This window comes from Pogoniulus pusillus, chromosome Z (genome assembly GCF_015220805.1).
Source record: "Pogoniulus pusillus isolate bPogPus1 chromosome Z, bPogPus1.pri, whole genome shotgun sequence".
NCBI classification, from domain to species: Eukaryota; Metazoa; Chordata; class Aves; order Piciformes; family Lybiidae; genus Pogoniulus; species Pogoniulus pusillus.
Window position 1 is genome coordinate 143,880 of NC_087309.1, and position 13,792 is coordinate 157,671.

A 13,792-nucleotide genomic window follows, 5' to 3' on the forward strand; every position below is an offset into this window, starting at 1 on the left:
CTCATGGAGATCCTGAGAATGGCGATTGTCTCTGCTTGCAGACTCAGTTTCTTGTCATTCTTCCCATTTCCCTTTGCATCATAAGACACCATTCATCAACACTAGAAAGTGAGATCTCTAATCATTACTACATAAAAAAGATCACACATCTCATGGTGATAACTTCTACTGAAACTGGAAAGCCACACCTGCTATGCTGTGGTATTATTCATTATACTCAAGTAACAGGAGCAGTGTTGTATACAAATATTTTTGTACAAATTCTGACTAAGTGAACTTCTGAGAGTCTTTTGAATCAATACAAAACAATTACTGCGATAGCTCTAAAATATGCATAGTATTATAATTTTTCTATTAAAAAAATTCCAACTCTTTACATCTAGTGTAATACAGAGCTTATGTTCTCAAAATGTAACGTTTGATACCACAAACATCAATGTACTGTGAAAAAATATGTTTCTGATAACTAATAGTATCCTTAAATGTAGTGTCATTGGCAGTAAGGAAAAGAAAATCAAGAAATCATCCCTTCTTTGCCTACCACTGCCCTTGATAAGTTTCTTTTGCTGTATTGTTTTCCCTGTCTGTAAGTCGAGTGCTTTAGGTAGATTGTTTGTAGAAGACTTTGGTCTCTGGGGTCATGTACATGGTTATATGTGGGCTTTCCAAGCACATAAAGCAAGCAGTGATTAAATACTGAATTTCCCCATAGTGGGAAGATTTAGAGTGGGAAAAAGTCATTCCTGTTTGCTCTAACAGCAACCATTTGGATTCTTTGCCACCCCATGAGCACCGCTTCAACACAAGCTGGTGCTGATCATTCCCTCTCTACTCCCCTCCCCCCTAATGTCTTTTAGCTGTTAGTGTCTTAAATCTTTCTGTCAGTAACTGGGGCAATTGGCCTCTGCCTCACTGTGTGAATTACTAATGAGTTCCCCGTGGTGGTTGGTCAGCTGATTAACTTCAACTTCTGTCCCTTGAATATAGTAGAACCCAGGACACAGCCTTTGCTTGTGACCTGCAAGTGGTCCACTTGAGCTGTGTGTTTTTCTTTGTGTAAGCAATAGACCAGGATAGAATATATTACTGTCTCTGCATTTTTTTTAAATTTTGTACTTTTTGTACTATTTGTACTTTTGTCAATGCTCACAGGAAAAGACAACTGCCGGGCCTTTAGACAAACAGGTGTTTAGTTCTCCTGAAAGTACAGTTTAGATGTAGAAATCAGGAAGAACATAGTGACTCTGTATAATGTATTGGTAATGTAGATAACTGAACTAGTGTATTACTAAAAAGTTTGATGTGTGCAAACTAGAATATAGTGTTATTCTGTTAGCAAATGGCTAGACTAGAAATTGCATTCTTCTTTTGAGACTGTTGCAGCTCAGAGGAAGGTTTCCTTACATTGTGCCTTCTGCCCTTGCTTTGCCTGCAGCCAAAAGTGTTGGACACAGTGCATGAGTAGTTTAGTGAAAACTGTCAGGTGGCCTAAGCTGCTGACCCGTTTTCTCTGACAGCCAAATCTTAGATCAGGAACCAAATAAAAATCTAAGTATTGTATAGTTCCAAGTAGAATACTTTCAGATTTTAGAGTGTAGCTCATGCTTTTTAAATACCAATCTCCAGTTTACTGAAGCCAGTGCAGCTTCTCATGTTATCAGAACAATCAGCATGCTGATATTAGAAATGTTTTGCATTCCTTGTGGTAGAAAAGTGAGATAAAAATCTTTTAATGTGGCTGTGAGTTGAGTTGTGGGCTACTCAACTACTCAAAATAACTAATGTAAAGGTTTTTCTCTTGTACAGTCCTCACTTCTAGGTGTCAAAAGTCTAAATACTTTCTTTTATTTTTAAATCTCTTCTTCCTAGTAGTTTTGTGCATTTCCCAGATCTCCTTGTCTAAGAGATTAATTCTTGTTCTTGTCTGCTTGTGAAAGAACGTTTTCTGCACATCTGCTTTTTTTGTGAAGAGCAATCTCTCTCGCAGATGCTACCAAACTCTCTACAGCTTGAGGCTGACCTGTCCCAGTTCCTCTTAAATCTCTTGCATACTTCTTCACCTAAAACTGTGCCTTGTAAAATGAGCAGCAAAGTAGACACGGTTGTTCTGGCCAAAATTCTCCATTGCGCTCAGTAGTAATTGTCAGTTGTATGGGTTCAGCTCAGAATGATAACGTATTTCTGTCTGGAAATGTTTAACATCATCATCTCTATTTCTAATAAAGTAAGCTATGAAAACTGTTTTTTTTAAGTGAGCAGTCTTTAGCTCAGTAATTAATCTGCTTTGAGGCTGTCATTTGTTATGTTTTACAGATATTCTCTGATACAACCAGAATTCCTGCTCGAGAGCCTCCAACAACCCTATATTGTGGATTTTTTTTTTCTGAAGCTGACTTTCTGTCAGCATATCAAGTAAAGAATGTGTTGATCTTGTTTCTTAGGGTAAGTGTAGAGAATCAGAAAATCTTCTCAGTCTCTGGTTAGCTCAGTGCAATCTCAGTTGTAAAAGACGTCTTAGGTCATCAAGACCAACCAGTGAGCTAACACCACCATGGCCATTGAACCATGTCCTGTGCTGCCATGTCTGTATACTGCCAGGGATGGCGACTCCACCTCCCTGAACAGTCTATTCCAGTGACTGATCACTCTTTCAGTAAAGATATTTTCCCTAATGTTGGATCTCTATCTTCACTGGAGCATTTGAGGCCATTTCCTCTTGCCCTAGCATTTGATACTAGGGAGAAGATAGCAACATCGATATCCCTATGACCTCCTTGGAGTTAGTTTGTAGGGAGCATAAGGTCTCCTTTCAGTGTCTTCCAGACAAAACAACCCCACTTCCCTCAGTCACTCCTCATAAAACTTGTTCTCCAGACCCTTCACCAGCTTTGTTCCCCTTCTCTGGACACATTCCAGCAACTCATGTCCTTCTTGGAATGGGTGAACAAAAGTGAACACAGTACTCAAGTCATGGCCTCACCAGTGCTAAGTACAAGGACATAATCACTTCCCTACTCCTGCTGGCCATGCTATTCCCAATGCAGGCCAAAATGCTGTTGGCCTTCTTGGCCACCTGGGTACACTGCTGGCCCATGTTCAGTGGTTGTCTACTGGTACCCCTAGCTCCTTTTTCTGTTGACAGGTTTTCAGCTGCTATGCCCCAAGCTTGCAACTTTGCATGGAGTTGTTGTGACTTAAGTGCAGGACCTGGCCCTTGGCCTTGCTAAACCTCATAGAACTGACCTCAGCCCATTGATCCATTTTTGTCCAAAACCCTCTACAGAATCTTCCTACCCTCCAGCAGGTTGTTGTAGAAGGAAATCATGTTGGTCAAGATGAACCTGCTCTTCATGAACCCATGCAGACTAGGCCTCATCACCTGGTTGCCCTGCATATGATACATAGTGTCACTCAAAATTATCTGCACCATGACCTTCCCTAGCACCAAGCTCATATTGGTAGCTCTGTAGCGCCAGATGTCCTGCTTTTGGTCCTATTTGTAGATGGGCTTAACAATTGCCAGTCCAGTTGACTTCCTTGGTTAGGACTGCCACTAAGCACCTATAGTTACAGGTCTGGTAAATGTCTGGCCTGTTCTGAGAACAGATTCTATTGATTTTACTTTTCAGCTCAAGTTCTTCCAAGTACCAGCCCTTCCTGAAGTTAGTGACAAGTTTTCACAGTGTCCAGTTTAGCAATGTTGCTAAAATGTTTCTAGTCAGTACCAAGGATTATGCAGACCAAAGTCATTGCTAAATCTTGTGTATTCTGTTTGGGATGCAGAGCAAAAGGCTGCACCCTCAGAGATTCTAAACTGACAAACAAGGTATTCTATTCTGCATATGCTGTAGTTCATATAAAGCTGAGGGATCTTGAAGGTCAAGCTCTCTTTTGTCAGTGTCTGGTGTCCAAGGAAGACTGTTTGTTCTGCCTTCAACCCATGTGTTTCTGAAACCAGTTTCATAATCCAGTGCCTGGATCTGGTTCCTAACTGCTGCCAAGTCCAAACTCTCATGGAAGCTGCAAAATCACTGGTGATGGTGACTGCAAGTAGTGGGGCTGAGTTTGATACTGAGTTTGTTTATATTTGCATATATTCGATTTATTGTTACTGTTTTCATTAAAACAATGCTGGTTTTCTTCTCCAGTTCATACACCTCTTTCTCTTACTCACTTTCCTGTTTCGTTTGGGGAGGGAGAAGGGGTAACAGAGAGCACCTGTCAGTTATTTAGCATCCAGCCCTAACTCTTCACAAAGACACAAAACAGAATAATAATGCAATAAAACATTGTGAAAAGAACGTATTTTGGTGCCTAGCACTTGAATTTGTAGGATAAATTGCGGTATTTAAAATTACTTCTTTTGTTTAGTCTTGAAATAATTATTTCAAATATAACATCAATATTTTGTTCATTAAAGAGATTTTTTTTTTTTCTTCTTCTTCATTACAAAAGAAAACTTTCCCTTCCTTGGGCATTGTTTTTATTTGATGTTCTTTTTCTGTGGGTGGAGAACCATTCTTACAATGACTTCTTACCTAATCTGACAGCCTGGATTTCCTGTCTTTCCTTACAGGCTTTTGTGTCATGCTATGTTGTCCAGCCAAATGTGATTAAATATAAGTGCCCTGAAGGCTACTGATATTACTGTGAATTATTTGTAGGTTTTCAATGGAAATTTTATTACAACTGGCGTGAACCTACAAATTAAGTATTGTGAACTCAGCATAGCCCCACGTAATTATTTTAGCTAGATTAGCTTTACTCTGTATGAATTTGTTGCATTGTTCTAGCCAATGATGTCCATGAGTTTAAAAAAAAATTGCCTTTTTTCATAGGTTACATTTTAAATCTCTGCAGTATCTGTAGCTTTTAGGATTAGACAGAATCTGTTTGCATGAGCATCACAGGAGAAGCACCTTCTAAGTTTTTATTAAGTCTTTGATGGGCTAATTCCAGAGCACCTGAGGGATTAGGTTGTTTTCTTTGTGCAATTAAAAGGTATAGAAACCAGGGTAAAGGACTGTCGCCTGTGTCTTTCTGCTACCTAATAAAAGTGCTTGGAACACATTGCTGAGTAGTCCTTGACAATATAATGCAGACAAATTTTAACAGAAAAACTGCAGTTCTGCATCTTGAAGCACGGGGAACTTCAAGGATCAGTTGTCTTATAGCTGAAGGTCATACTTTGGAGAATATGAATAACAACTGAGCCATTACGATCCCTTAGGGTGTAAAGTTACCAGCATCAGAAGAGCACCCTCAGGTTACTGCTGGTGCTAGTTAAATAAAAAGGAAGAGGAGGTGAATTGTAAAGAGGTCCAGGCATGGGAGCTGATCTTCGAGACTGCCTTTTAGCATTGTAATTTTTCACTCAATCTTGGACACCCTTTTCTCTGGTTTGTAGAAACTATGAAACTGACCATAATGTGTACTGCTAAGGTTCAGTGAGCAGTCAGCCTGCACCATTTCACAAAGTCTGCTACTGCGCTTCTGGAATGCAGCACACTGGTTAGATTGAAGGAGGAATTCAAACAGTAACGTAAAAAAATGAAAAAGGGCAATTAGTATAAGATGCGTGACTAAATTCCAGTTTCTTTACTTTTGATTATACAAATGAGTTATGCAATCACTTTCAAACCATCCTGATATGACCCCCACCCCCTTATTTACCATATTTCATCTTCCCCATCCTTCCCAGGATCAAAACAGCTGAAAAAGTGTCTTAATTAGGTTCTAGATTACACACTTCTAAAGTGGAATCATAGAATCAACCAGGTTGGAAGAGACCTCCAAGATCATCCAGTCCATCCTAGCACCCAGCCCTAGCCAGTCAACTAGACCATGGCACTAAGTGCCTCATCCAGTCTTTTCTTGAGCACCTCCAGGGATAGTGACTCCACCACCTCCCTGGGCAGCCCATTGCAATGGGAAGTCACTCTCTCTGTGAAGAACTTCCTCCTAACATCCAGCCTATCCTTCCCCCAGCACAACTTGAGACTGTGTCGCCTTGTTCTATTGCTGGTTGCCTGAGAGAAGAGGCCACCCCCCACCAGGCTACAGCCTCCTGAAGGTAGTTGTAGACAGCAATGAGGTCACCCCTGAGCCTCCTCTTCTCCAGGCTGCATACCCCCAGCTCCTTCAGCCTCTCTTCATAGGGTTTGTGTTCCAGGCCCTTCACCAGCTTTGCTGCCCTTCTCTGGACATGCTCCAGCACCTCAACATCCTTCTTGAATTGAGGAGCCCAGAACTGGACACAGGACTCAAGATGTGGCCTGACCAGTGTTGAGTACAGGGGACGAATAACTTCCGTCTTCCTACTGGCCACACTGTTCCTGACACAGGCCAGGATGCCGTTGGCTCTCTTGGCCACCTGGGCACACTGCTGGCTCATCTTTAGCCTACTATCCACCAGTACCCCCGGGTCTCTTTCTTCCTGGCTGCTCTCCAGCCACTCTGCCCCCAGCCTGTAGCGCTGCTTGGGGCTGTTGTGGTCAAAGTGCAGAACCCTGCACTTGGCCTTGTTAAATCTCATCCCATTGGCCTCTGCCCACCTATCCAGCCTGTCTAGGTCCCTCTGCAGGGCTCTGCTACCTTCCAACAGATCAACACCTGCTCCTAGCTTGGTATCATCTGCAAATTTACTGATGCAGGACTCAACCCCCTCATCCAGATCATCAATAAAGATATTGAACAGGACTGGCCCCAGCACTGATCCTTGGGGAACACCACTAGTGACTGGCTGCCAACTGGATGTGGCACCATTCACCACCACTCTCTGGGCTTGGCCATCCAGCCAGTTCTTGATCCAGCACCGAGTGAATCTGTCCAAGCCAGAAGCTGCCAGCCTGGCCAAGAGCTTGTGGCAGACAGTGTCAAAGGCCTTGCTGCAGTTCAGGTAGCAAGCCAGGCTGCAGTCCACAGCCTTCCCCACATTCACCAGGCAGGTAACCTGATCATAAAAGGAGATGAGGTTGGTGAGACAGGACCTGCCCTTCCTAAACCCATGTTGGCTGGGCCTGATCCCTTGGCCATCCTGTAGCTGCTTTGTGATGGCACTCAAGATGACCTGTTCCATCACCTTGCCTGGCACTGAGGTCAGGCTGACAACTCTGTAGTACTGTGCTTCCTCCTTCCAGGCTTTCTTGTGGATGGGTATCACATTGGCCAGCTTCCAGTCTTCGGGGACCTCTCCAGTGAGCCAGGACTGCTGATCAATGATGGAGAGTGGCTTGGCCAGCTCAGCTGCCAGCTCTCTCAGCACCCTAGGATAGATCCCATCCAGTCCCATGGACTTGTGAGGATCCAAGTGTCTTATCAGGTCCCTTACTTCTTCCTCATGGATTAGAGGGGGACTATACTGGACCCTGACTCCATTTGCCACTTCAGGAGTCCAGTTGTCCTGGAGACAATCTGTACCACTATTGAAGACTGAGGCAAAGAAGGTGTTAAGCACCACTGCCTTTTCATCATCCTTTGTCACTCTAAGTACTGCATAATGTATTCAATATAATTTAACTTTACAGAAATGTGCCTACTTTTCTTTCAATTAAACAGATGTAGAAAGCATACAAGAATACACAAAGAAATAATTAAATGTATAGACATCAGAAAAATTTTCATAGCTACTAGTTAAGTAAAATTTCTCAAAAAACAGATTTTAGAAAGAAAATTCATATAAAGTAAGCTATTTAATAGAAATAAAAGAAAGTTTAAATCTTAAATGCATTTCCTTTTTGTTTAATGAAAACTGAATGCATAGTGCTTACTGTGAGGTATTTCCCCTAACGAAAAAAACAACCCTCAAGCTTCTGCCCTAACTAGGTTACAGAGGGACAAATTCTCTCCTGCTGTAGTTACACAACAAAAAAAAACCCTTCATATTCAAACTGATTGTTTTGCAGTTGGGCTTAAAACTGCCACACTTAGAGTAGACTTTTTCTGCAACCAAAACAATCCTTTGATTGTATTTTTCTTGTACATGTATGTGTATAATAACCCTCTTTGAGTTCCTGAAGAAACCTGCCTGGAGCACTTAGAGAATGTATTTTAGCACCTGGTAAAAATAAAAGCAAAGTTAAACCCTAAAGCAAAACACCTCAAAGGCATACTGAAAAAATGAGCAATATTGACTAAAAAAGGCCAAACTGGAAAGGTTAAAAAAATGTAATTCAATGAGAGGTTTTGTGTTGTAGCATCTTTTTTGGGGAACAGAGGTATTTGTTAAGTAGTCAACTTTTATAAATCACAACCTACTCTTTAAATTAACCATGAGGATGTGATATTTTTCTGCATGTGAAAAATCTTGTGACCTGTTCAAAAAGATAGGATTGTATCAAATAGCTAATGACTTTGCCACAATGTCATCCTAAAGCTGGGTATGCAATAACAGAGATAAAGACAGGAACATGGACTCTGGCTTAGCTTAGTGGAATCTTGCCATGACCTTGATTGGAGCTGAAAATTGATTCCAAACATGCAAATGTAAAGCAATGTCCTTTGATCCGAGTGAACTTTGAATCCTTCAGTGTGGCCTCCTTCATCTTTGAAAAAATGCAATTCTGTTCGGCTACTTCTGCCATCTGCCTTGTGTCATGCTTCAGGTTTTTTCCCTCAGTTATTGAAGCAGAGTAGGGAGAGAGGGCCTTTGAGTTATGTTTGGTTTGAAAGTGTTCCAACCTATTTAATGAAAAGCTTTGTGCTTGAAAGTTGAGCAAGTGTAGTCCCACTTGAATTTGCGTTCACTTTTGTGTGGGGCGGTAAGCATCTCCTGAATTGCTTTGTTGCATCCCTGTCACCAGTTGGTAAGGCTACATGTGGACAGTTCCTAGGATTTCAGATTTTTTTCTGAAAAAAAATCCTCTCTGCTTCATAAGAGGCTTTAAATTCCTGCAAAACCGCCTTTAGTGACCACAGTGATTTTCTTAGATGTGTTGGAATCTAGTGTATTACTAAGTGTATACAGTTTAAATATGCACTTCTCAAGCTTTTGTTGCTGTTCCCGCAGCTTCATTCCTAGAGTCTTGTCTTCTAATACAGTACAGAGGAATAAGTTTATTTTAAATCTCTTTAACTTACCTGATAGCCATCTTAAGATGTGACAGCAGAAATCAGAGCAATCTCTCTCTCATCATGTGAACTTCTTTGAAATGTTTTTATTCTCAGCACAGCAGTTTGTTTACATAATCTGTAGGGATTTTTTTCCACTTCAATAATTACACTTGCCATCTATTTGCATTTGAAGTATCTATATGCAGACTTCTGTGTTAATGTGTGTTGGGGAAAATACAAAGCTTAGGATGTCACTTTTTTACTTTGTTTTAAACTGAACTCTACTTTTAAGATTTTGCAATTCTTATAGCATTGCCTAGTTTATCTACTGTTGCTCAGGGGACTGAAAGAAAGGGGGTAAAACAACAAACCTGAGTTTTATGAGGTCATCACTCCTGCAAATGTCTATTCTGTAGCTATTTTTCTTGTTTGAAATAAGTTAGAGATCTGAATGTACTTGTCAGAGTTCTTGATTTCTTCTTTGGTGTGACTGCCAGTATAGTGGAAGTGGACTTTTAAGAGAGGAAATAGAAAATAGTAACAGTGTAAATTCAGAGAGCTTTCACTATTACTTGAATCTCAGTTTCCATGTTAGTAACGCTGGAAAATTTCTGCAGGAAAATAACAGAGCATACAAAGGGTCTGAACACAACTTTAAATCTCGTTACCTTGAGGTGCAGTCTATTAGAGTGCCTGCATTTTGCCTTGATGTCTCTGCTGTTCCCTTTACCTGCATGAAGAGTACTTGCATGAAAACTTGAACTTCCAAACTCTGACAGAATCTGTATGTGTTTTTGTTCTTGCATTCTGTAAACACTGACCAGATTACAGGGGATAGAATAAGGCTGGTAATTCAGATACAAGCTAATATGGGGTGATGGCAAAGGAGGGGCCACTAAAGGCAGTCTGCTCACATTGACGATTCAGTCATGTGAGTGATAAATGATTTTCTTAGGTATAATCTTGGTTCAGTACGTGGCAACTTGCCTTACTCTGATAAAAAGACTTTGGACTCTGTACTTTCTTAACTTGTATATCTGATGGGCAACCTCAGAGTCCTTCTGAAATAGACTTTTAGAAGAAATAGAATCTATAAACAGAATTTGGTAAGTGTGTACATTGCATAATACGTAAGTAATTTGAGTTTTGCATGTTTGGTAGCTTCCTCCATGCATGTTTAATTTTTTTTTATTTAACCACGTTTTTGTTTTTTTTTTCTTTTTGTTGTTTTCCTTCCCCCAACAGCTGGCTTACCACTTGGTGTTCTAAACTTGGCCAAAGTAAAACCGTATCAGAGAGGCTTTTTCTGTAATGATGACAGCATCAAGTATCCGTTCCATGACAGTACCATCACATCCACTGTCCTCTACACAGTGGGGTTCACCCTGCCCATTTTCTCTGTAAGTAGCTAATGTATAGGGAGCTTTGGTGATGGGAGTGTAATGTATGCCTTCCAAGAAGTCAACACTGTCACTGTGAGCTGAAGACAGTCTATATAGGCAAAGTCCCATATATATATATACACTCATGTGCTGTTGCTACTTTCTGTTTACACAGAAAATCTGGAACTAATGCTGTTAGTATTGCTAATCTAATTTGTTTTAGAGAGCAGAAGAAAAAGGAGAAAAATATTTAAACTTCATTAGTTTAGGCTTCTATTATCAAAGAGGAAAATAGTACAGGTTTCAAAAATGCTGTGGAATAAATGTGCCTGTTTTTTCAGAACAGCTTAGTCTGACTTCAACACCTGCCATGTTAATACTTGCACTCACTGTAGTGGAGTGCACAGACCTGTAACTAGTGACTGTTGCTTCCATATACTTCCTACAGAAATAAGTCTAACTTAGATGTCTTTGATTTAAATGATAATGAAACTCTTTAAACACTTGAAAATGGGACACAAAGGCTTAAAATGTAGCTGCTTTTAGAAAAGAGGCTCAGTGTTTTCAAGACCACATGATTTTTACAAAGAACAATTTAACTTGTCAGTACATTTGTAGTGGTGTTCTAAGCATGACTGTATCCAAGCTTTTAGTAATCTTTGAGATGGCCTAGACAACTGGAATTTGTTTGGAATAGTCTTGAACCTGAAATGGCATTGTGTTGTTTCTGCCTGCAGTGGGTGACCACACCATATTAGGGACGGGCATCATCTTTGGCCTTATGATAAATATACTAAATTAATCAAGAAGTATATATTAAACTAGTTTAAAGATGGAAGCAGTTAAAACAAGTAAACAGAAATTTGCAGAACCTCTACATGCATTACTGTAATTTCACTTTAAATTTTTATTTATTAAAGCTCACATTTAGACCTATGCAGTAAGTAGGATGTAGACACAACAATTGTTACTGTTAGTACAGGTTAATTTTGGAGGAAAATAGCCTGGAAATTGTTATTTTAATATGTGCTTACCTCTATATTCAGCATAACTTGAGAACAATTTCTTTTCCAGTAGAGTTCATTTGTACCTTTATATATGTGCACAAGTGCAGTTCTATGCCGTTTTGGACTTCTAGAGTAATTTCAGTTGCAATTAGACAATATGTTGAATGACTTAATTTTTGGGATTTTTTTTTAGCTTCCATTTTTCAATTTGAAAAATCTGTTCCTGTAATAGAAAGTCAACTGACTTAGAATTCTTTCTACAGCAGTAGAGAAAGATTCGAATTACAGCTAATTAACTTAAAAGTGTGAACACATAAGGAGTGGTATGGACAATGGACAGTTTTTGTAGCTTTAACTGGCAAGGTATCTGGAATTATAGATTGGGATTAAACTCGTCGATGATTCCAGTCTTTTCTGATGCTTTTCTTCTATGATGCTTTTGGAGGATTCACACTGTGAATTTTTTTATTGCCTGTCTTTGTGCAGGGGATTTGACTATATAATTGAAGGAATCACTTCTAGCCTCTGTGCTGGGAATGGAAAAATAAAAAGGTAGTCCTAGCTCTGTAACAACAATATAGGCTATCCTGGATCAGTTTTCTTCAGGACAAACCTTAAAGCAACACAGGATTTCTGGAATCCACTGAGAAAGTAATCACTGTAGTATGTATATTACTACTCTTTGTAGTTGACATGCTGACTGAACTGGCTTTCTTAATTTGAATTTAGATTTAGGGAGTTCTTTAGCCTTGTGAAACAGGTGAAAAGTAATTTGTGCCTACTAAAACCTTAGAGGTAGGGTGAACTGTTAGCATGAAGTGAGTATGTTACAGTATCACAGTATCACCAAGGTTGGAAGAGACCTCATAGATCATCAAGTCCAACCCTTTACCACAGAGCTCAAGGCTAGACCATGGCACCAAGTGCCACGTCCAGTCTTGCCTTCAACAGCCCCAGGGACGGTGACTCCACCACCTCCCCGGGCAGCCCATTCCAGTGTCCAATCACTCTCTCAGTGAAGAACTTTCTCCTCACCTCGAGCCTAAATTTCCCCTGGCGTAGCTTGAGGCTGTGTCCTCTCGTTCTGGCGCTGGCCACCTGAGAGAAGAGAGCAACCCTAGCCCTAACCCTGGCCACAACCACCCTTCAGGTAGTTGTAGACAGCAATAAGGTCACCCCTGAGCCTCCTCTTCTCCAGGCTAAACAATCCCAGCTTCCTTGGCCTCTCCTCATAGGGCTTGTGCTCAAGGCCTCTCACCAGCCTTGTCGCCCTTCTCTGGACATGCTCAAGCATCTCAATATCCCTCCTAAACTGGGGGGCCCAGAACTGAACACAGTACTCAAGGTGTGGTCTAACCAGTGCAGAGTACAGGGGCAGAATGACCTCCCTGCTCCTGCTGACCACACCATTCCTGATGCAGGCCAGGATGCCATTGGCTCTCTTGGCCACCTGGGCACACTGCTGGCTCATGTTCAGGCAGGTATCAATCAGTACCCCCAGATCCCTCTCTGTTTGGCTGCTCTCCAGCCACTCTGTCCCCAGCCTGTATCTCTGCATGGGGTTGTTGAGGCCAAAGTGCAGCACCCGGCTTTTCAACGCCATCCCCTTGGACTCTGCCCATCTGTCCAGGCGCTCAAGGTCCCGCTGCAGAGCCCTACTGCCCTCCAACCCAGCCACATCTGCCCCCAGCTTGGTGTTATCTGCAAACTTGCTGATGACTGACTTGATGCCCTCATCCAGATCATCTGTGAAGATGTTAAAGAGGATGGGGCCCAGCACTGATCCCTGAGGGACACCACTAGTGACTGGCCACCAGCTGGATGTGGCACCATTCACCTCCACTCTCTGGGCTCAGCCCTCCAGCCAGTTCCTAACCCAGCACAGAGTGTTGCCATCCAAGCCGTGGGCTGACAGCTTAGCCAGCAGTCTGCTGTGGTGGACAGTGTCAAAGGCCTTGCTGAAGTCCAGATAGACCACATCCATGGGCCTCCCCACATCCACCAAGTGGGTCCCATGGACTTGTGGGTGCCCAGGTGGCTCAGCAGGTCCTGAACTAATTCTTCATGAATTTCCAGGGCAACACACCGCTCCCCGACCCCATCCCCCAGTTCAAGAGGCCACTTGCCTTGAACTCCTTCCTCCTTGCTGTTGAAAACTGAGGCGAAGAAGGCATTCAGGACCTCAGCCTTTTCCTCGTCATCAGTTATAGTGTTCCCCTCCTGGTCCAGTAAGGAGTGGAGGCTCTTCTTGCCCTTCTTTTTAGCATTGAATGATTTATAAAAGTGCTTTTTGTTATCCTTCATGGAAGTGGCCAGCTTAAGTTCTAGCTGGGCCTTAGCCTCTCTAATTTT

The 13,792-nt window shown here is 41.6% G+C and overlaps 1 protein-coding gene across 2 annotated transcripts in view; it reads left to right on the forward strand.

Moving 5' to 3' along the window:
• The window catches only part of PLPP1 (phospholipid phosphatase 1), a 74,171-nt gene that overhangs the window by 10,103 nt on the left and 50,276 nt on the right, over positions 1–13,792 (forward strand). Inside the window, exon 2 of one of the 2 annotated variants that reach the window (XM_064140710.1) lies at positions 10,297–10,451. The exons of the other annotated variant lie outside the window; for it this stretch is intronic. Within the exon in view, the coding sequence (XP_063996780.1) occupies positions 10,297–10,451 (155 nt within the window). The remainder of the gene's footprint in view (positions 1–10,296; positions 10,452–13,792) is intronic. 2 annotated transcript variants of the gene reach the window in all.